The following is a 23646-nucleotide window of genomic DNA, read 5'->3' as shown; positions in this document are numbered from 1 at the left end:
ACAAACAGATGTGTTTGTGTCATCCGGTGCTTGGAGGATAATAGTCTACTACCGTACTTTAGAGGTCAAGTGTCTTTTAATCTACAGACGATTCTCGATCTTAAAGCCTTTGTATCTTCAAGCTGCTATTCTACACACAAGCGCAGAGTCTGACTCTTGTGTATAAAGACAACCTGAAGCGCTGCATTAGTCAAAGACATGATTATAGGTGAATACAACCAGGGACACTACAATTATGCCCGTTTTCAGTGAATACACTGGGGTTATTTCTCTCCCACCTGACATTATCTCAGTTTTAACCACTGGTTGGGATTTAAATCAAAGACTTGAATTATCTTTCTTTGAAAAATAAGATATAATCATTTTATGTGAACAAGATGAGTGCACACAATGCACTCGCCTCCCAAATACAGGAAACTGATTTCATTTGCACAGATTATCACTCGTAGCTGGACCTGCTCCACATTGATTTGGTGTCCTTTATTTCTCAAGTCTTCACATGCTGCTTACTGAGTACATTTAAAGGTTGCAATTACCAGGTGATTAGACTTAATTACAGCTATTCTTCTCTACCTTGTTCAGTTGGTCAGTATGCAAATTCTCACAGTCATTTTCATACCAATTTTGTGTTGCGAAGCAGATAAGGTACATGTGGTGACTGTGTTTCTATGTGCTTGTTCTTCAGCTGTCGCAGCAGCAACAGGAAGAGTCTCGGTGTTGGGACACCCTCACCCACGCTCTCACGGCCACTTTCCCCACTTTCCCTCAACACAGGTAAAATAGGTTTTGATTTAAGGTTATGTCTTCTGCAGAGCTGGAGCATTGGCAGGCATTCTTTCTGCATAGCAATCATTCAAAGCCAATTTATTTGGTTCACTTAAAATTCTGCCTCCACAAGGATTCAGAGCAGTTTGACTTTAATGTAAATAGTCTGATTTCAGCTGTGAAAAGACTTTGATTTCCTGAAATCATCCTGTAACATGTTCGCAAAGCGTCCTTAAAGGGTTAAATTTATACTGCTAATCATTGGAAGCTGTGAAGCTGCTGTGACCTTATTTTTTTCCCCAGCTAAATCTGATATGATTTAAACTTGGATTAGTCATCAGATTTTATTTTTTTTTTTAACTTGTGAGATTATGCAAGAGAAACTGTTATAAAATAGATAGATAAGCAGTAAGTCATCTGCATAGAATTGCGTAATGCTAATACAGTGAATTTGAGGAAGGCAGGGCAATGAGCTACAGCTTTTGAGTTTAATTAGGATGTGGTCATGCTGAAAAATGTTTCAGGCTGAAAATATAGATGTTTAAAAGCTGAATCCCTAACCTCGTGTTTATTTTATGTTCCAACTGTTGCTTTATCTGTAGATGCATAATGTAAACAATAAATATGGCCTTTATCAATTTGTGTTCAGACCATTTTTCAAGCTTAAGCCCCTGTAACACCTTGATCATTTAGCCATCGTATGCCTGACGTCCCAGAATCTCATAAAACGCTGGCATACGCTGAACTTTCAATGCATTTTTTCAATTTTGGACAAATGCATAGAGTATTCATAATGAGTCCAGAGCGTATGTTCAATGACAGCCTAACTTGTGCTTAATGCACGGTAGCGTAATGCCCATGAAAGGATGCACAAAGCCAGAGTCCTGAAGGGGGCAGCGATGCGCCTGGAGGTGCCCGGCCTGCATAAAAAGATTTCTTTAATCGCTGTATTAAGTTAGAAACGCGTTCAGCGGTCTTCTGGAACACGTTAAATACATTGATATGCGTTGGAGATAAGTTCTTGATAAGTTACGCATAAGTTATGCACAAGTTACTCATAGGTTTTGGACAAGCTAGACACCATGACTTATGAGTTACTTACACTTAATGTATGTCAACGATCAGATAACTTACCCTTAATTTATACTTGCCCCACGTATTAGCATACCCTGTAGTCTCGATTTACTTGCCGTATGTGGACGTGTGCCAGTGTACTTCAGTGTGGTCATCACTTATACAGAACTGACCAATAACTTATAACGTATGCCAGAGTTTTTGCCAGATTTTTCCTACGTTAAGCATACGCTGGCTAAATCGTCAAGGTGTGACAGGAGCTTTAGTCAGGGCCAGGAAAAGGTTGTTGAGTTTGTTTAAAATTTGAATGCAACAGCACAAAAGAAAACTGGATTTTTTTTTTTAAATGTCGTAATTGTATTCACAGTAAAATATGAAGACAACATTGAAAACCTTTGAAAGAACAACAGAAAAACTGGGGGTGTACTGCAACCGAGAACTTAAAACAGACTGCTAAAACATCTGGGTTATTGTAAACAGAGGTATACAGAAATAAGGAATGACTCTGTCATCAGTTCAGTTTGAGATTTCTCCATATTTGTGTTATATTTTTGCTTTTTCAAACAGCACTGTATGCAGCACACGGCCCCTTAACACTATCAGGCAGCTGCGCTCGTTTAGAACAGTTTGGCTCAAGAGCTCTTCATAGCAGCAGTGTGCAGATGCGCTCCCTTTTGAACTCAATCATGCTAAGGATTATCTAATCACTGAGAAAAATCAAGCTGTAATTGGCCACTCAGGTGGCTGCCTGTAAACAAACACAGTCTCCAGGGTACCCCTATCGCTACACCCCAGTAAAACCATCCAGGCTGAGGCTCTCCCCTGAATTCATTCTTCACATACTGGTATTGTAATGTGTTGAAGAGTAATGTTAAGCTCAAATATTGGCTCTTAAGAGTGCCTGTCTTTAAGGTTTGAAGAAATTATCATTTTTATTTTTTTGGGAGGGACATAACCAAATGCAAACAGAAACAAGACATTGTTTGATGTATTATTATGTGTCTGTTTTTCCAGCTGAGAATTGTTCGGCTAATGACTTTGTGTTTCCTTGTTTAGCTGTGAGCAGCCCTCTAGACAGCCCTCGAAATGTGTCAACCAGTGCCTGTCTCAACTTTCCATTTGCCCGAAGGTATGCTAACTCTTACTGTAAAGCTTGTTTTTCTTGTTGAGCTGCATCCTAGGTTGTTCCCAGCAATAATTTTTCGGTGATGCTGTTGCTTGATTTAGTTTTTGAATCAACTGCATGTGACTTTTTTTCTTGTTTGGTGGAAATTGTGTTTCTTTTTCTCTTCCTTACCCTTAAAACCTACAGTCTGTAAGAATGCAGAACCTGTTTTTCCCTCACTGTCTGAGATAAGATCATACAAAACTTTTTTTGTGTTTTAGATCAGTTAGTATTGCTAAACAGGGTTTGACGTTACGGATTTTTCACATTTCATTTGCCCAGAAACAATTTTTACTTGCCCACTATAATGTTTGATAAATATAGTTCCTAATATTTATTTTTATATATATATCAATGAAACATGTTTGTTTTTTAAATGTTTTTTGTAATTCAGTATTTTTTAAGTTTACAGGTTCCTGGTGTGTATATGCATGCGTCAGATAATGAACTCAAGCCTACATTACCGTGTCAACTTGCTTTTCAATCCTTCCTGCGCATTCTTTTCAAATTAAACTTTGCTTTAAACTGTTGTGTGCTTGGAAAAATATAAATTGTAATGTTAAAAATCTAAAAAAAAACTTCACAGGTTAAAAACTTAAGATAAATCATAAGACAGAAGTTAATGTAACAAATGAATAACTTTCATTTTAGAGTCACGGTATGTTTATACAAGATAATACTATTAATATATTGTGACTTTTCTAGAGAATCATTATACATAGTTATTTTATACAGGGTTTCCACAGTCTTACATAATTTCAGATTTCCCTGACTTTTAACAGACTCAGGATTAGTTTTCCCTGACAAAATAAATGCAGCAACAAGACAATAATAATAACATAACAGGTCACCAATTTAACGTGTTTAGCTCTATAACATTTAAATGCACCACTCCAATGTCTAAGGAAAAAAAATTAATGAACATTTTTTAATGTATACCCTGCATCACTGTACAGAAGACTGCCATATGATGGCGCTTTCTAGCTTGTTTGTCGTTTTGGTAACTACATCAAAATTACCGCTAGGTGGACAAAAATCATGCCATCTGGCGGAAAATCACCCAGCTTTTTCAAATCACGCGAGAATGTGTACATAACAACAAAAATGGGTCGTTTTCATCGAATGTTGGTGATTTTAAAGTAATTTTGAGTGATAAATTATTTGTTTTTTGCCATCTTTGCACTTGCCCGGCGGGCAAATGCAATGAAATTTGTACTCTCCGAACAATAAAAACTACTTGCCCCGGAAGCCCCTGCTAAAATTGTTTAATTTACATCCTTGCTATCTATTTTGTGAAGTGCATGAGTCCTTCCTGTTCCAACAGCTATGTTATTAAGTCCTCTTATAATACATAATAAAACACTGTCATTAGCTGCTCATTTCAGTCAGATAAATAGACATAAAGGACCAACTTTAGGAGCTTGATGTAAATACCAAAACTCTTCCATGAGATGACATGCTGTTTGTTTACATTAGCATGTTTCAATAAGAATCAATCGATTGAATAATAATGAAGTCTTTATACACTAAATTGGATGTGCCTCCAGTTAACACAGCTGCTCTAAATCAGAACCTTGTTAATCCAGGAATTTATCATAATTATTCTTAGTGTATGTATTCCCTCTCTTATCTAATCCTGACTAATCTAAAGCAAGTTTAACTAGAGTGCACAGCCTACTGCCCCTTATTGTGACCGACAAATATTAGTAAAACTCACGCATGATCTGGCATATTACTCAAATATAAAGAATTACTTCTTTGCATCTGGTAAAAATCATAAAAAATGCTTTCATATGTAAGGCACAGCATGTCTCTGCAGCCTCTGGTGTCTGTTCTGCTCTCAAACTGCACTCTGCTTTCTTGTTTGATCACAAAATCAAGACTTTGAGTGAGGCATGGCTACCCTTTCTGTTTATTTTTTTTTTGTAATTTATGTCTTTATTATAATAAGTTCCTATGCTTTAGTTGTCAATTTTCACTGCTGTTTATGGGGGAACTGCTTTTTCTGCCAAATAATATTAAAGAATCCTTTCAAAAATTGCTGTATCAGGATTATGATCTGGATCAACACCAGAATTTAAGGTATTATTCCTTGGACTGGGTTATGCCTCTGTTAAATATCTAATTAAAATCCGTAACTTTTCAAGTAAACCATAACCTCCTTGGGGAGGTAATAGTAGTTGACTATTTATCGTCTGTATAGGTTTATATGTATGCGATCACCTAGCTCAACTTAAAGCAGGTAAACTGTTTTTGTAGCTTTTTATAACTCATATAAACCCATTAAACACGAAAAGAGATGAAATAAAAAGATTCTGCTTTAGAGGGTCTTCCTGGAAAGATTAGGTGTGTCCTGCAGCTGAAGAGGCAGATAGCCTGTAGGACAGACGGAAAAGGAAAGGAAGGAAGGAGGGAGCGGCAGCAGAGCGGTGACTGAGGCTGACTCAGCCCAGAGCGCTCACGCACCCCACCCCCCGCGTATGCCAGGTCTTCTTACAGTTGACTCCCCCTCAGCAGGTTGCGTGCAGGCAGACCGAGGGTACCCCTGTAGCCGGCTCTCACATCATTCAATCTTGTTCCCATGGTAACAGGCTTGTCTCGCTGCAGGCGTGCAAGCCCATCAGGAAAGCTGTACCTCGCAGAAACTGGAGAGCAGTCATTAAAGGCTGATGAGAGATTTCGGTGCCTCCCCTTCAACCCTTCGGCTTTAGAGACAATTTTTGTTGAGTGAAGTGAAAATTTGATCTGATATAAAAGCAAACAGATTAATATTTAATTTGGACATTTTGCCTTTTAAATACCATCAAACAATTCAGTCGATGATTGTATTCAACCATCGATAATATCTACACCCATTTATAAATGTCTCTGTTCTCATCTCCCTAAGATGCCATCATTTCAACGTTAAAAAAATTATTCCTGTGTTGTCTGCTCTTAAAAGCAATATTCTGAAATTAATTTGTGCCGTCTAACTCTGTATGTGGACAAATGAGAGCTGGCAAGGAAGGCAGCGTTGTCAGTGCTAATCCCTCAGATGAATGCCAGAGGTCACAGGATCACTTGTGCAAGAGTCGGCAAACTCACATAATCTCTGTCTTTGCTTTTCTCTTTTCCTCTTGCTGTCGTGATCTCAGTCACTTGGCTCGTGCTGAAAGGTAGCTTCTTTTTCTACTGAATCCATCCATGTCTTTTCTGTTTGTTTTTAAAACTGGTATTCCTCTTGCCAGACAATAAATGCTGTAAATAAAAAAAGGATAATGAGAAGAACAATTCTCATGTGGGAATATGAGCAATAATATTCTGCTCATATAGTAACAGGGTTGTATATTATATAGAGATCCTCGTGTCTCAGTCACTAAATATCTATGTATGTGTGTATGTATGCTTCTGAGGCTTATATAACACACTTCTTGTGTTTCTCAGAGCTGAGGGCCGACGATGGTCTCTGGCTTCCCTTCCTTCATCCGGCTATGGAACCAATCCACCCAGCTCCACTGTCTCGGTAAGTTACCCACAGATTCACAGCAATGTTCCCGCCGGCTGATGCAAGGAAGCCAAACCGTTTTTTCACACTTCAGTCAGCCCAAGTAGCACATTTCGTTTGTGCAATGAGGGCCAGAAAATGCCAGGCCCAAGATGACAAACCGCTAATTGTTTATCTGCATCGTCTGCTTCAGTGAGTCACTCTCACAGTCTTTGAACGCCGGCATCAGAAGAAGAACACTCAGTCTGGATGGGGAACAAAAAAGGGCCTTTTTAAAGAAGAGGGTTTGTGACAGCTTTTCATGAAAACCCTATTATATACAGTGATGGGACTAACGGCGTTGAAACTAACGGCGTTACTAACGCCGTTACCTTGTTTTAGTAACGAGTAATCTAACTAATTACTTTGACTGTAACTATAACGCAGTTACCATTGCAGACACCCCGTTACTGCGCGTTACTCAGGTCGCACAATGAACCTTTTTTCATGATAGGACTCGTGCGCAGCTGCGTGAAGCTGACACCCCACCCACGTCAAAAAACTCTGCAAATAGACTGAATGGTTAGTGCAACGTTAGTGCAGATTTGTGCAGAAAAAAATATTGTTTGTGCTACTTTTGTTTAAGAGATATTAAAGATTTATTTTAGGTCATCCAGAGGTGCGCGCCTTGTCATGAGAGAGGGGAGGATGAGAATCCGTCTGTCAGTTGAATAGGTTGGTGTTTCTGCTGGTGGGTGTTAACGTACAGCACACACAGAGAGATGGAGAGTGATGATGACTCCAGCAGCAAAACAGCGTTTTCCACATGGAAATACCGGTGTTACGTAGAGCTGCGTTTCCCCATCACATAACGGTTTCCTCTGCATCTCCACACAGCGCAGGCGGCAAGAGTCACCGCGCAAGCGACATGAAACGCGCATGCTCGCTAAAGGCGCGCAACAGTCGCTCTGTGCTCGCGCCACAGGAGAACTATGGAGAGCGTGAACGATCAAATGAACCTGACAACAGCCAGAAATGATAGCCTATATGGAGAAAGGGAGAAATCTGGATGGATGGATGGATGGATGGATGGATGGATGGATGGATGGATGGATGGATGGATGGATGGATGGATGGATGGATGGATGGATGGATGGATGGATGGATGGATGGATGGATGGATGGATGGATACTCTGCCTTCTCAACCTACTGTATTTTTTATTTTAAACATTATTTGATGGCCTTTGTGGCAGGGATGGAGATCCATATTTTATGTCACACACAGAGTATACATCTAGATAGATAGATGGATAGATAGATGTTGCAGTATCTATAACAACCCAAACACACAGGATTTCAGAATTAGACATCCCCAGTTATTAATTTCATATACTCACCGGATCTGAATGTCCTGTTATAAAACTTTACATCGCGTTCCCCCCTGATGTCATTTACGTTGAGTTGCAATAAATGCTTAACTCTCTGCAGGTTCTTGTCTTTGTCGTCCGCTCTATTCAGCTGGCTTTGGAAACACACGGTGAGAAGGTGGGGGCTGGGTGGTGAGGTTTACGGGGGCGAGAAACGCAAAAGTAACGCAATAGTTACTTTTACTAGTAACTAGTTACTTTTATTGTGGAGTAACTCAGTTAGTAACTCAGTTACTTTTTGGGAGAAGTAACTAGTAACTATAACTAATTACTTTTTCAAAGTAACGTGCCCAATACTGATTATATATGTGACAATACCAATTGATAGAAATGTTGTGCTTGGAACGGAGGACTTTTGACAATGTCAAAATGCCAAGTTCTGGTGGAAACTTTCGGTTAGCAAAGTTGATCATATAATCTGAGTAAATCCTTTTTATTAAGGTCATTTATTAGTCAGGGTCAGACAGTTTAGACCCAGATGCCTCTGAGGACAGATGATGTCTCCCTGCCCTAAATGGACAGAAAAAAATGTCCCACTTCCTGCCCAGTCATCCTTTTCTTGTTATGATAATCTGTCCTTAAAACTTAACAGATTGGAGACATTTTACACCATTGTTTATTAAAGTTGGAGAAACTTTAGTCTTTCTTTCAGTAGGAGTAGTTATGGAGTTGGTTCAGGGCTTTTGAAGTAAATTATTTTACAAAGTTTGAAAAATTGCGTTGCCTTTATTTATTTAGTGCTCAACATAAGGAGGTATATTTATTTTTCTGTTTGTCCTGAATCCCGGACTCACAATAAAAGGTATTCGTTCCTCATTTTTGAGTTCATAGTTCATCAGAAGTCCTCCACAGGCGCCCTGTGAGCGAAGCAGACAGGAAAGGAAGTCCAACCTGTCGGTTCATGTTTGATGTTTTCAGCATTATTAGCTCCGAGTCATGCCTCTGAGATGGCGAGACTAACAAGTAACAGCAGCCAAGAAGGAAACACTTTTTCATGACTCTCTGATGTTGACATAAATTTCTCCACAAACATCTTGTCGAAATGTTGGGCTTGAATCACAATTCCCCTCTTTGCACCGTGACTCAGTCAGTGTGAAACAATCAGTTTCCCTTTGTGTTGTTTTTTCGTTGCACTTCCTTATCCCCGCTGATGTGTTTGGAGTCATAAATCAACCCCTTCTTTTTATTTAAATAATTACTGTTTAAAAAGTTTGCAATAGTTGCTTCTGGCATCAGCACCAGACGAACTACGTCTGTTCGCCTGGGGAAGACATTTGTGGAAGTAGAAGGTAAATAAAAGTGAAAGTAGGATCTTAATGATGATCTAATTTTGTTTTGGTGTGTAGTCATCCTCGTCCTCCCAGGAGCGTCTTCATCAGCTTCCCTACCAGCCGACACAAGATGAGCTTCATTTCCTCTTCAAGCACTTCCGCAGCACAGACAGCATAACTGATGAGGATGGGAGGCCCTCTCCGGTCATACGGCCTCGTTCAAGGAGCCTCAGGTAAACGATCCCTAAAACATATGAGGGACCTGCAGACATGATGCAGTGAATGAAATTACATTTTGATGGAGGAGATTTTTAGATCTGAATTGTGTCTTAAAAAAATAGATGAATGAGAGAAAAAAATGTTTCCTCTCCAGATTTTATATCATGTATTGTTCGACTTTAGCTATGTTATTAGATTAGATTAGATGAGCTTTATTGATCTCACAGCGGAGAAATTCACTGGTCACATATTGGCATATTAATAAAAGAAGGTGCAAACAAGGAGGAAAAGGTGTATTAGGAATAAAAATAAATAAAAAGAATAATAAGAAATGAAAAAATATAAAAAATTACAAGGGAGTAACAGAGATTTAAGGTGACATATAACCAATCAGGATGGCTTATATACAGTCCATCGATTATTAAAAAATCGATCCATCCTTCCAGTGATTTATTTTTTTTTTTTTGCATGGTCAGTCTTATAGAGAGAGCAATACATCACCTTGCCAATATTTTTGGCTGATATTAGTTTAGTTTTTTATGTTGATACATGCATGCATTTACCAATTCATTAGTGCATTCAGAAGCCATGCCTTCTGATCATGTAGGGGAGCGCATTACTGTTCCCTTCATTCACTATCCTTTGTTCTAGTGTAACATTTATTATAATTATGTAATTTTTATCACATAAATGGAAGAAGGGAAAAAAATATCAGCTAAAAGAATCAGCTGCACATATTGGGGATCAATTAAACTGATTTCAAAATAGTCCTTAAAAAACCAAACTATCTGTTGTTTGGCCTCTGTAGAAATATCTGCGATAAAATGATAATATATTTTTGGTTATATTCTTCAGCACATATGAGTCTGGAGAATTTAGAAATATAGCCCCATTTACACTACCCTTGAAAAACCGATCCAGGCCCAGACCGGTCCGAGCTTGGATCGGTAACCAGGCCAAGCTCAGTTTTGACGACCGTTCACACGTCACACTTATCTCGGTTATCTCGACTCCTCGCCTCCTAGTGACGATGTGCGGTATTACTGCTAGGATTGAAGGAGGGACTCAAGCAGCTGGTGGCGGTAATGCACCAAACGCTGTTTGTCAACCGCCGTAAAACCCAAGAAGAAGAAGACGAAGGAGGAGGGAATCAAGCAAATCAAAATGGCGGCGCCCGTCACATTCAGAAAGTTATGCTTGATTATTATTGCTGTACTTCCGTGTTTGCGGTGGGTCAGGCGAAGACGGCAACCTTGCGCGGATGTACTTGAGAAAGTCGGCTTTTGGGAAGCCGACTTTCTGGAATGGAGTGTGAATCGGCATGTTCAGCCAGTCGGCGATGACGCGTTCTGCTCATGCGCTCTTGTTATCAGAGAACCGAGCCAGGAAAAAACCGAGCCGAACCCACCTCGGGAACTGGTCTGGAGTTAGCGCGGTCCGGTTATGTCTATCTCGGTTCAGTTCAGGTTATTTCCGTTCACACACGACAAGTTATCTCAGTTACTGAGCTCGGACCGGTCTCGGCTCAGTTTTTTAAGGGTAGTGTAAACGGGGTATATGTCATTAGAAAATGTGAGTTTTTTATTTTATTAATAAGAGACAAAGCTGTCCGTATATTGAAAGAAGTAAAGACAAAATGTAAAAAATCTTTAAGCAAATACCATCCAAACATTCATCTGAGCAGAAGTGTAGCGACAGCAGCCCAGCTGAGGAAGTTAACATGATAGTTTTTAATCCCTTGATGTGATGCTGTTTTTATTTTGTTTTTCTGTTGGTGAAAATATGAGATTGATATTTTATGCAGATGGTAAACTGTAATCCCTCTGAAGCTGCAGAGATATTGCTTGTGTTATGCAATGAAACCTCTGGGATTAGTTTCAGATAGAGCCTGCAGGTTTTAGACATGTTTGCAGACCGCCGGATGTCATGGTGACCTGAACAAACTCGTCTTTTAGCACCTCTTACCTCCCGATGTCGGCACGTTCGTGTTGGGAGGCAGGCAGGTGGGGATCTGACTGCAGAGCAGTGCCATCTTGACAACTTTTGTCTGTTGGCTCTGCTCTGCGCTGTTTGTGCTCTGCCTGAGTGCTCCATGTTCTGGCACCATGGTGTGCAGTACGTGGGCGGGCTAGCTAACAGAGCGCCTCCGGGATGAAGCTGTCGATCTGTATTTGAGGGTGGGTTGGTTTTTTGGGAAAGGGGAGGTGATCGGAGGCCTTGACAGCAACAAAGCTGTCTTTTCATGATTAGAAAATAAATAAATAAAAAGAAAACATAGATAAAAAAAATGGCCAGGGGAGTCTGTGTGCATGTCATAAGTTTCCCCCCCATCTGTTCTGTTTAAAGCTCCTTCAAGCAAGTATATGCAGTTCCAATATGCTTATCTCATAGGCTTAAATGCTGAAGTGGTGTTGCAGTACATGACTAATTGATTGGTGTTGATGACTCACACAGTTTGGCAGAGAGGAGCCTCAGCTGCTGGAAAAGATATGTTTCATATAGAAACATTGAAGCTTGTCGGCTCAATCCAGTTTGGGTGCAGCTTTTCCAGCTTAGCTGCTGTCAAATTGAAATCCCGGCTCAGCTTTTGACAGAACACAATCTGAGGCGGTTTTGTTGACCTAGTAAAAAAAGCCTTCTCTGTCACACCTGTAATAAGTTTTGTTTGTGTGTTTAGATGAGCTGAAGCTAACAGAAAGCTGGTGTGTTTAGAAAGGAACGACCTGACTGTAACATCAGGTTCAGTGGATACATGTCAGCAACAGACATTAAACGTATAGTGGAGGAATTTCGCGTATTTTAAAAAAAAAGCCGCCCTCTCCACTTAGAAAAAATACACAACCCTGTACCCGCTTCCGAGAGGGAACGCCTTTTAAACGCATGCAAGAGCATGCATGAGCCTGTTTCTCCTCGTGCACACTCTGTTTAAAAGTTGCTGTTTGCATCGCTCATACAGGCTTACTTTCCAAAAGAAGATTTCCACTTTTTCGACTGCCGCTAAGTGAAAAGTGGGACAATCACGTAGGACTACTTTCGTAAACTTACGTAAATGATTGACAATTAGGAGGACCACTTATGGTCTGTACTTATATAGGGCTTTTTTTTAAGTCAGGAGAAATGACCAAAGCGTATTACACTACATTCAGTCCCTCTGACCACCATCAGTGGACAATGCAGGTGAATCGTCTTATCCAAAGACACAACGACACTGAAATCCGGGGCTTGAACCGTCAGCTCTTCGATTTCAGGGCAAACTCCTACACCAGACGCCACTGTCGCCCCTATTTTGATGATCCTCCCAGAAAAAGAATATTCTCCACTATACCTTTAAAACTGACTGAACTCTTCCTGTTGTATGTCGATTATACTTACAGAACATTATTTACTATTATGAGGATTTTTTATCACCTTTACTTTAGATGCTCAGGGAAATCCCAGATGATGTCAGGTGTTACAGTTACAGTCCACAACCTTTACTTAAACACAGACACACCTTTTGATGTTTTTTTTTTTTTTTTTTTTTTTTATGGCAGCACCTCAAAATCATTGCTTCCCTGAGGGAGATCAGGAAAAAAAAGAAATTAGCATTGATCTGTTAATAGATTTTCCAGATTTCTGAAGTGGGTAAGATAATCATTACCTACCGTAGAAAGGGTAGTGCTGACATGAGCCGACAGGCAGCCCAGAGGGAGACACCATAACATTAAATGAAACAAAAGCCAGACGGCATCTTAGAGACGCACCCAGGACAAATAGCTTTCTTTCTTTTTCTTTTTTTGCCGACGCGTCCTGTTGTATGATAAAACTAGGTTTGAAGTGATTCACCGTAGCCACCTTTTAAAGGGAAAAACATCATTCCAATCATTTAGTGTGGCCATCATGTCGGTATTTAGCTGCATAAAATATAATAAGTAATGATTTCGAAATATTAAAGTGACATCTTAGAAAATACCAGTTAAATATTGTGAGAAATGTGCTCTGAATTGAAAATAAAATTCTGCCAAACACCTGAGAAAATGTTGAAGCTGAAAACAAGCAAAAAAATACAAAATAACCAAATTTAGTTTGATTAGATGAATATTAGAAAACAGTTATATATATATAAACAGTATATGTAAATATCTTGGTCCAGCTGTATTGACTTCCCCCTTTAATCCATGTTCTGCTTCAGAGGACAATCTGATTTAATTATGTATTGATTTAAAAAGTAACAAAGTCGATCAATAGCCTATTATTCACGTTTTTCTTTATTTTTCTTGTAGTCCTGGAAGATCAACGGTCTCCTTTGATAATGAGATAGTCATGATGAACCATGTTTACAGAGAGCGTTTCCCAAGGGTAAGTATTAAAAATACCAAACACACTTTGCTTCTGTTACACACATTCACATCTAAACTTAGCTTGTTTAATCTGTATATAACAAAAAGCAACTCATTTAAACATCTTGTCCTTAGACTTTTTCTAGCCGAGATGCTTGGTCCTAAGTGTCACAAGTCTGAACAGGTGTTAAAAAACTTGTTTAATGAATCACTGGTAAAGATTTCAGCCATATGAGTCCACCCACAGGAAAAAAAGGACATTTGCTACCATGAGAGAAAAAAAAATCAATTACTGGTCTGTTGATATTTATTTATTTATTTTTTTAAATGTGTTCTTGTTTTCTTTTAAGGCCACGGCCCAGATGGAGGAGCGCTTGTTGGAGATTGTCACCCATTACTCTCCAGACAGCTCCCTCCCCTTGGCGGACGGCGTGCTGGGCTTCATCCAGCACCAGCTGGTGGAGCTGGTCAGAGACTGTCTGGACAAGTCTCAGAAAGGCCTGGTTACTTCCCGATATTTCGCCGAGCTGCAGGAGAAGCTGGAAAAGCTGTTGCATGAGGTGAGACGATAGTCAGCTGATTAAATGTCACTGCTGAGATTATGTCACATATTGTTCTGGTATAAAATAGACCTCGCTGATTTTTACCCTTCATATTTAGGCACTGATTAATGAGCTGAGGGTGAGCTTTCTAACTCGTGCTGAAGTTCTGGGAGCAAATTGATTGGGCTTAAGCGAACTGTGCACCGAGTCAGGTCACTCAATAACCATCTGATAGCCAAACGGACACACAGCAGATCTGCTAGCAGAAAATCTGTAAAACAGCTGGAGGTGTTTTAACTCTGGGCTTAGTGTCATGGAGAAAAACCTTTATCGCTTTGAGTTTAACACATGGAAATGATTTAAATCTAAGATATAGACCTTATATTACTGATTAAATGGTGACATAAATGGCATGGAAGTCAACTCTAATCCATCGATACACAAACATGTAAAAGCCTAGAATTTAAATCTAGTTTAGCTTCATTGTACTGACAACATCCCATTAACCAAAGCAGCTCCTTTGTTTTTCTGCCTGTTGCAGACAGAAGGCACGGCCATCTCGCTTTATATGCAGCTGAAGTGATAAGTCTGTTCTTAAAGAGTGCTGCACATTTCCTTTCTACAAACATGGATTCATTTTCCTTTTTATTGTAGATAAAGATTAAGCAGAAAGGAATTACAGAAATCTAACACCGTGCCTGCACCATTAGAACAGAACCCCATGGGGCCATAGTTGCTAGACTGGTTTCAGAACTGCTGAAACCTTCCGTCATATAATATCCTTTTCTCCTTTTTTATGGAGCAAAGACTGGAGCTCTGCTTCCTTTACCAGAGGTCGCTGTGCACTGCCTTTCAGCTGTTTCCTCTGACTGATGTTTCTAACATGGAGAGCCATGCTGTGGGAACTAAGAGAGTGCTGACCCATTACTGTAACTAGGCTAATGCTGCCTCAGAAATACAGTTAACAAGCCAGAATGCAGCAGCTTTTTTTTCTTCTAAAGAAACAATATTAGAACAGTGAACAGTATGCAGTTCAGTGGAATTAATTAAATTGCTTTAAACCTGCTTGCTTTCACTGGAGCGTTTGTCAAAAGCAGACTTTTTTTTAAACATGTTTTGTTTTAAATGTTAGTGTGAATGCCGTGTTGCCTGATAACACGATAGCATTTTTCACTCCAGGTTTTATAAACCATTACAATCCAACAGCAGCCCAGCTGGGGCAGAGTAACCAACTCTTTCCAAACTTTGGTTGCCTGTATCTTCTCCATAATTGTCCTCATTGGTACTTTTCAGTTAAATGAGCAATTTTGGTGATGACCTCAAAACTTTATTGCTTTATACATTTTGAATTGCCTGCTCTTCTAAAACTTGTATTTTTCTTTTAAAGATTACAATTTTTTTTAGATGAACTGGAAAAAAATCAAAATCTAGATAAGTCATTTTTTCTTAAAATAAGTGCATTTGTTCTTGAATTCAGGAGATAAAAGAGACATTTTGCCAATGGAACAAGATAATTTAGATTTAAAATTAGAAAACAGAATTCGATTGTCTTATTATAAGTGCATCTTATCTAATTATCTTATTTTAACAGTAAAAATACATTTACCTATTTAAATCAAAGGTAAATACACTTAACTTTAAGAATTTTTTCTTATTTCTAGATTGTTTTTCCAGTGTGGGACTTAAAAAAGTCGCTCTTTCAGTGTTTCATAATAAAGTAATCATTTCAATACACCTCCTTAGAGTAACAAGTTGAGAAAAACCAGATGAGTTATTTGTTATTTTATTTAAATTTTTTAGCTACCTTGTTTGTGACTGTCCCCTCTCTGCTCCACCCTTCTATTTCTGTCTCTTCTCTTTTTCTCAGGCCTTTGACCGCTCCGAAAGCGAGGAGGTAACCGTCATCACCCAGCTGGTGCGGAAGATCCTCATCATAATCTCTCGGCCGGCTCGTCTTCTTGAATGCCTGGTAAGTTGCAGAAGAGGATAATCTAATTGAAACTAAGATTATTTTGGTTTTAAAATGTCTGTTTTTAGATTGATCAATGCAGAACTGAGATATCCTGCCCTTGTATTTGTTACAACTTCCTTTCTATGTTTAATAAATCAGTAAAAAGCCTCAAAGCCTTTGATTGAGGTTCTAATTAAGCTGCTAACTCTGACAGAAGTTTAGCCTCAGACTTTCCTCTTTGTTACTCCTGGATTCTGTTGACAGGAGTTTGACCCGGAGGAGTTTTATCACCTGCTGGAGGCAGCAGAGGGCCATGCCAAAGTGGGTCGGGGGATTAAGACAGACATCCCACGGTACATCATCAACCAGCTCGGTCTGACCCGAGACCTGCTGGAAGGTAAAGGAAAGCTAATTTATGGAATGTTGCTCACATAACATCTAATATTTATGGATCCGTTTTAGTAGCTTGCTCTATAAGAAATTCAGAGATACACTATATTGCCAAAAGTATTTGCTCACCTGCCTTGACTCACATATGAGCTTAAGTGACATCCCGTTCCTAATCCATAGGGTTCAATATGACGTCGGTCCACCCTTTGCAGCTAGAACAGCTTCAACTCTTCTGGGAAGGCTGTCCACAAGGTTTAGGAGTGTGTTTATGGGAATTTTTGACCATTCTTCCAGAAGCGCATTTGTGAGGTTGCACACTGATGTTGGACGAGAAGGCCTGGCTCTCAGTCTCCGCTCTAATTCATCCCAAAGGTGTTCTATCGGGTTGAGGTCAGGACTCTGTGCAGGCCAGTCAAGTTCATCCACACCAGACTCTGTCATCCATGTCTTTATGGACCTTGCTTTGTGCACTGGTGCACAGTCATGTTGGAAGAGGAAGGGGCCAGCTCCAAACTGTTCCCACAAAGTTGGGAGCATGGAATTGTCCAAAATGTCTTGGTATGCTGAAGCATTCAGAGTTCCTTTCACTGGAACTAAGGGGCCAAGCCCAGCTCCTGAAAAACAACCCCACACCATAATCCCCCCTCCAACAAACTTTACACTTGGCACAATGCAGTCAGACAAGTACCGTTCTCCTGGCAACCGCCAAACCCAGACCCGTCCATCAGATTGCCAGATGGAGAAGCGCGATTCGTCACTCCAGAGAACGCGTCTCCACTGCTCTAGAGTCCAGTGGCGGCGTGCTTTACACCACCGCATCCGACGCTTTGCATTGCACTTGGTGATGTATGGCTTGGATGCAGCTGCTCGACCATGGAAACCCATTCCATGAAGCTCTCTGCGCACTGTTCTTGAGCTAATCTGAAGGCCACATGAAGTTTGGAGGTCTGTAGTGATTGACTCTGCAGAAAGTTGGCGACCTCTTCGCACTATGCGCGTCAGCATCCGCTGACCCCGCTCCGTCAGTTTACGTGGCCTACCACTTCGTGGCTGAGTTGCTGTCGTTCCCAAACACTTCCATTTTCTTATAATACAGCTGACAGTTGACTGTGGAATATTTAGGAGCGAGGAAATTTCACGACTGGATTTGTTGCACAGGTGGCATCCTATCACAGTTCCACGCTGGAATTCACTGAGCTCCTGAGAGCGACCCATTCTTTCACAAATGTTTGTAAAAACAGTCTGCATGCCTAGGTGCTTGAATTTATACACCTGTGGCCATGGAAGTGATTGGAACACCTGATTCCAATAATTTGGATGGGTGAGCAAATACTTTTGGCAATATAGTGTATTTTATTAAACACAGTGAGCGTAAAACTGGTCTTTCTACATATTCTATTATTTTGGTTCTAATAGCACATTCATGATCACTTATATCTAACTATACAAGGTTGATACATTCGTGCTTACTCCATATGAAGAGGATGATCATACGCCTACATAAATTAGCATTTAAATGAGACATTGCCTAAATTCCCTAACACTTGAAGCTAATAAATTTGAGATGTAAAGACATGCTATGCCCATTTAGATAGATGTGTTGGTTTAAAAAACAAAATGGTGCTGATTTAATGAATAATTAGCTTAATTAGGTAAAAACACCTTGTCTCTTTTTAACGCATTTACTTAGCAACTGTATGCAGAGAAGAATTCATCCTTAGACTTCATCCATATGGAATAGAATACCTGATAATGGCCTGCAATGCCGTGCCGCATGAATTTACATGTTAATGTGCTTAATTTTATTGACGGGCTTAAAGCTCTGGGAGCATTTATGCTCTTATGTAATCAGGGTTGTGTTGAAGTAATGAAAGCCCTTTCCTTCCTGGTGAAAACATAATGCTTTTACAAGTGAGGTCACATCTTTGATTATCCTCTGGTTTAATTTTGGCCTTGAAGCTGTAGCTGTTTTGTTATTTTTCATCTATTCATTCCAGTTTGCTCTCTACAAACCTCTCTAAGAAAGTTTAGATGGGGTTTGCTTAGAGGTTTAGATGTGTAGAGCTGCACAGGATAGAAACTGAGATTATTTGTTGTGTTAACGATGGCTCTCTTATTCTGGTATGTGTAGACATGGTGCAGCTCGAACATGATGCCAGTCCTTTAGCTTCAGTGGAGCCAGAGGCTGCTGTAGAGGTAAGTCCTCAGTGTTTGGAGATGCAGATGCATTGACTTTTTATTGAAAACAAACAACTTAATAACCTCCAAACAGACTTCTTTAAACGTGCTTCTTGATTTGATGGAGATTATATGAAATGCAATCAATTTTTAAGTCTCATAAGGTCACAACAAACTGATAAAATGTTTTTTTTCAGTTAGCAGTCATTAGCCTGGGCAGACTTGGTTGTTTATACAAACTTTTGCACACATTTCAACTGATTAATCATAAAATGGAGATAAATATCTTTCTATTATATCTATATTCTCCTCTTACTACCGTTAAAGTCTCAGCTTGTCAAGCCAAAGACTCTTTTGTTTATAATGTGTTGTAGTATGTGGCACCGAGCTGTTATGTGCACGTTCTCGAAGGTCTGACATGTTTCCCACCACATCAAACCGATGCTTTTTTTGGGAATAAAATGTGAAGAATTTCAAGTCCAAACATCAAACTTCTAGCAGTTTTCCTCAAAAATTTAAAAAAGAATCACTTTTCAGAACCTTTCATGGTTTAGATAACATGAACAAGATAATTGCTTTAAAATCACTGGAGCTTTGCTTTTATTTATTATTTATTTATTTTTTTGACTGGTTTACCTTTTCACAACTTTTGAGCAACGCAGACTAAAGATATTTTATTGAAGTTAACTGTCAACATTAGGGACTAACAACTTTCTTAATGAACCAAAATGAAAAATCTATCTTTATATTTTCTTTTGCTGCAATAATTATTTTTATAAATATCTAACTTTGCACTTAAAGGCATTTCATAAATATAAAAACCTTAAAATTATTTTAATAAGATCCTAATTTTTCATGTTCATAAGTAACAAAAAGTGAACAATATGAAGAGAAACCCTTAAGGAATAATTATCTGCTTTTATTAACCAATTTATTAAAAAATCTCATTATAAAGGCTGTAACTCTTCCCTGATCTTTATAAAGGACTATTTATATATTTTTAGAATTTTAATCTTTTAGATATCATCATGCAGAAAATAGCTTTGATGTTAACAAGCTAACTATGCTCTGTATTTCTCTTACTTGCTGTGAGAAGTTCATAAAATGTTGTTTAATTTCCATCATTTGTTCAGAATAAAGCCCCCCAGACACTGACTCCAACCCGAAGGAAACCTCTGGAGAGTGATTTTGAGACCATCAAACTCATTAGTAATGGAGCTTATGGGTAAGAGCTTTGAGCTTTTCTTGCTTCTCCTAATAATTATTTTCCAAGTAAAAAAAATTCACATAATCCTTACATCAACTTGTTACAATATAGTAAGCTAAGCACTATTCTATGGATTGTGTTCTGTTCAACCAGGGCGGTGTATTTGGTCCGCCACAAAGAGACACGGCAGCGGTTTGCCATGAAGAAGATCAACCGCCAGAACCTGGTGCTGAGGAACCAGATCCAGCAGGCGTTTGTGGAGCGGGATATCCTGACTTTTGCTGAGAACCCCTTCGTTGTCTCCATGTTCTGCTCTTTTGAGACACGCCGCCACCTCTGCATGGTCATGGAGTACGTAGAAGGTAAGTGAAATTTTGCAGTGGAAAACATTTGACTTAATCTGAACTGGGCTAATCTAACATTAGGACTGTAGTGATACATCTTGGGGTCAAGCATCCAAATGGCACATCTTGTTTAAACAGCCTGTGGTGTAAACTATCGGTTTTTATGATCTTATGTTTTCTTAAGGTGGAGATTGTGCTAACCTGCTGAAGAATATGGGCCCTCTGCCTGTTGAAATGTCCAGAATGTACTTTGCTGAGACAGTTCTGGCACTGGAGTACCTTCACAACTATGGCATTGTACACCGCGATCTTAAACCTGACAAGTGAGAAACAACCTACCGTTGATTGTTGGGAAAATATTAGAAAGACAAACTGTTTGGTTCTTCCACTCTTTATCATATATGATTAAAATTAGAACTTATAATATTAAGATATTTGTTGTTTTTTTTCACCCTCCAGTTTGTTGATCACATCCATGGGTCACATTAAGCTGACCGACTTTGGCCTGTCCAAAATCGGCTTGATGAACATGACAACCAACCTGTATGAGGGTCACATAGAGAAAGACACAAGGGAATTCATTGATAAACAGGTGAAACTTATTGAAGGGGGACGAGCAAAAAACCATTAAAGATTAAATGATCCATTGCTGAACCGACCTCTGTGTTTCTGCAGGTGTGTGGCACTCCTGAGTACATCGCTCCAGAGGTGATTCTAAGACAGGGCTATGGAAAGCCAGTGGACTGGTGGGCCATGGGGATCATCCTGTATGAGTTCCTGGTTGGATGTGTTCCATTTTTTGGAGACACACCGGAAGAGCTTTTTGGGCAGGTCGTCAGTGGTGAGTGTTGATATTAACATGTATAAAGCACAAATACATGCATTACCACAGCAGTAATCACATGAATGTAGGAACCTGTCAGCAAACATTTGTTGTGCTCTTAGAGCTGGTGGCATTTAAGCTGGGAACTGGGAGTGCCTTGTTTATAACAGAAATTATTGGCTTCTACTCCAAAGATTAACTTATTATTTTCTAAATAAGGGAATTTAAGTTCAGCTGTTTAGTCACAAAAAAATATTTGCTAAAGATCATTTATACAGTGGATTCCATCTGTGATCTCATGGTTTTATTGCTTAGATGAAATCATTTGGCCAGAAGGAGACGACACCTTACCTGCGGACGCCCAGGACCTGATCACTCGCCTACTGAGGCAGAGCCCTTTAGAACGACTGGGAACAGGTGCTGAAAATAAAAATATTAGTTGACCCTATTTAAAAAGCTGTCAGAGAAACACAAGAGCTCTGATTTTTACCTAAGTTTGTGACTGGGTACTGTCTGCCTGTAGGTGGCGCCTCTGAGGTAAAACAGCACCCTTTCTTTGTGGGTTTGGACTGGAACGGGCTCCTCAGACAAAAAGCAGAGTTCATTCCTCAGCTGGAAGCGGAAGACGACACCAGTTACTTTGACAGTAGGCTCCAGTTCTGTATAATATGTTGTTTTACTCCAACATTTAACACACATACACTGCAATCCTACAATATTTTCCTCTTTTAAAGAACGAATGAAAGCATCATTTAGTTATTAAGAGCAAAATCTATATATTTTTTAACATTTTAATCTGTCAAACACGCATCTTTCAACTACATTAACTGTCTTTGCCTCAATTTAGACACATTTTGCTTCACTTTTTTATCTTTTGAACATAATGATTCTAATAAAAGACAGCTAAAAAAAAATCAGTGTCACCTCCCACTTCAAACCTCCACACTAAATGTTAACCGGTGTAAGATCAGTGAACATGTGACATTTGAAGACAAAGAATAAAAATGTTTGGCTTTTTAAAAAAGTAATGATGGCAGAAACCAGCCATTTATTTGCTGTTTAGAGTAAATAAATGTTTAGATTAAATAAAAGCAGTTTAGCATTTCTGATGTTTTCTGGTTGCAGTTTCTGCTTCGGGTGATTTTTAGTTTCTTCTCCATTTTTTTTTTTTCTCCATAAAGCTCGTTCTGATCGCTACCATCATTTGGCATCTGATGAAGATGAGGAAACAAATGATGAAGAGTCATCTTTAGAAATCAGGCAGTTTTCTTCCTGGTCGCATCGCTTCAGCAAGGTAAGCGCTGCTAAGTTCCACTTCATAGTAGGAACTAGAAGGGAAAGTGACGCTGAATATCCAGAACTGCTAATCGGTGTACAGCAGCTTCTGGTTTAACACTGTCTCTGTTGTTTCTCTGTGGAGGTTTACAGCAGCACAGAACATCTAGCAACACCGTCCAACCTCAGCTTCTCTTCAGACCGCAGCCACAGTGAAGAGAAGGAGGACCGTGGTGATATTGGAAGTCTGAATTTGTCTCTGAGTCCAGCAGATGGCTGTTTGGAGAACAGACACTCTGCACGCATGGCCAGGTAAAAACTGCTGGAAATATCCCAGCTGCAGATAAATCATCTTGATTTAAGCAGAGATCTGTGTGAAAAAGGGTGAAAGTTGATTCCTTCATTAAGTCGCTGTTGTGCTTTTTGTAGCCTTCGCCCGCGGGCCTCCTCCAGCTCCTCACAGTCTGAAAGGAGCGCCAGTCCACTGGTGATGAGCAGCACCCACAGCCTGGAAACGATGCCCCGCTTCGCCCTCTCCACCGATGATGAAGGTAGTCCCTGACTTGACACAGTCGATGCTTCATTACCAGTGGAAATGGTATTTACCTTCTGCACTGTGCCATCTGCAGCTGAAGTGGTGGTGTCAAACCTCAGGAGGATCAGGATTCGCAGCAACAGCACCGGGGCAAAACACTCATCCCCCAAGGACCCAGCAGGGCCTCGACGCTTCGGTAACCAGCTGGAGACACCGGACAGACAGAGGCCTCCCTGCGGGGGAAAGGTTCCAAAGTCTGCATCCGTCTCAGCCCTGTCCCTCATCATCACTGCAGGTAGACGGCAGTTCAGCTAAACATCAGCTGCTGACTGGGATTTTAATCCTAGGAAAACACAAAGCTTAAAAACAAATGCTTAGATCACTAGAATATGGTTTAGACCTTTGAATAATAAAATAGAGGTGAACTCTGTGTGGTGTTTGTTTCAGATGACTCGCCGAGCGGCCTCCAGCCCAGTCCCATTTCACCACGTTCACTGTCTTCCAACCCGTCGTCTCGTGACTCGTCTCCTAACAGGGACTTCTCCTTCAGCCCAGGTAGCTTAAAGCCTCCCATCATCTTCCACACCTCAGGAAAGAAGTACGGCTTCACTGTGCAAGCCATCCGAGTCTACATGGGCGACAGCGACGTCTACACCGTCCATCATATGGTGTCGGTGGGTGCTTTTGTTTTCTTTTT

At 39.9% G+C, this 23646-nt stretch overlaps 1 protein-coding gene across 1 annotated transcript in view; it reads left to right on the top strand.

Moving 5' to 3' along the window:
- mast3b (microtubule associated serine/threonine kinase 3b) overlaps window positions 1–23646 on the top strand; it is a 39024-nt gene that overhangs the window by 13417 nt on the left and 1961 nt on the right. Inside the window, exons 3-24 of the mRNA XM_038291633.1 lie at window positions 686–774; window positions 2896–2968; window positions 6139–6159; window positions 6428–6506; window positions 9242–9399; window positions 13648–13723; window positions 14055–14264; window positions 16114–16215; window positions 16462–16594; window positions 18719–18783; window positions 19899–19990; window positions 20126–20334; window positions 20501–20639; window positions 20776–20908; window positions 20992–21157; window positions 21455–21556; window positions 21663–21785; window positions 22321–22433; window positions 22560–22726; window positions 22844–22965; window positions 23044–23244; window positions 23397–23623. Of these exons, the coding sequence (XP_038147561.1) occupies window positions 686–774; window positions 2896–2968; window positions 6139–6159; window positions 6428–6506; window positions 9242–9399; window positions 13648–13723; window positions 14055–14264; window positions 16114–16215; window positions 16462–16594; window positions 18719–18783; window positions 19899–19990; window positions 20126–20334; window positions 20501–20639; window positions 20776–20908; window positions 20992–21157; window positions 21455–21556; window positions 21663–21785; window positions 22321–22433; window positions 22560–22726; window positions 22844–22965; window positions 23044–23244; window positions 23397–23623 (2800 nt within the window). The remainder of the gene's footprint in view (window positions 1–685; window positions 775–2895; window positions 2969–6138; window positions 6160–6427; window positions 6507–9241; window positions 9400–13647; window positions 13724–14054; window positions 14265–16113; window positions 16216–16461; window positions 16595–18718; window positions 18784–19898; window positions 19991–20125; window positions 20335–20500; window positions 20640–20775; window positions 20909–20991; window positions 21158–21454; window positions 21557–21662; window positions 21786–22320; window positions 22434–22559; window positions 22727–22843; window positions 22966–23043; window positions 23245–23396; window positions 23624–23646) is intronic.

Source organism: Cyprinodon tularosa, unplaced genomic scaffold (assembly GCF_016077235.1).
Source record: "Cyprinodon tularosa strain WSP-4 unplaced genomic scaffold, ASM1607723v1 ctg30, whole genome shotgun sequence".
NCBI lineage: Eukaryota > Metazoa > Chordata > Actinopteri > Cyprinodontiformes > Cyprinodontidae > Cyprinodon > Cyprinodon tularosa.
The sequence above is the reverse complement of the archived record's forward strand: the minus strand, read 5'-3'. Positions and strand labels throughout refer to the sequence as shown.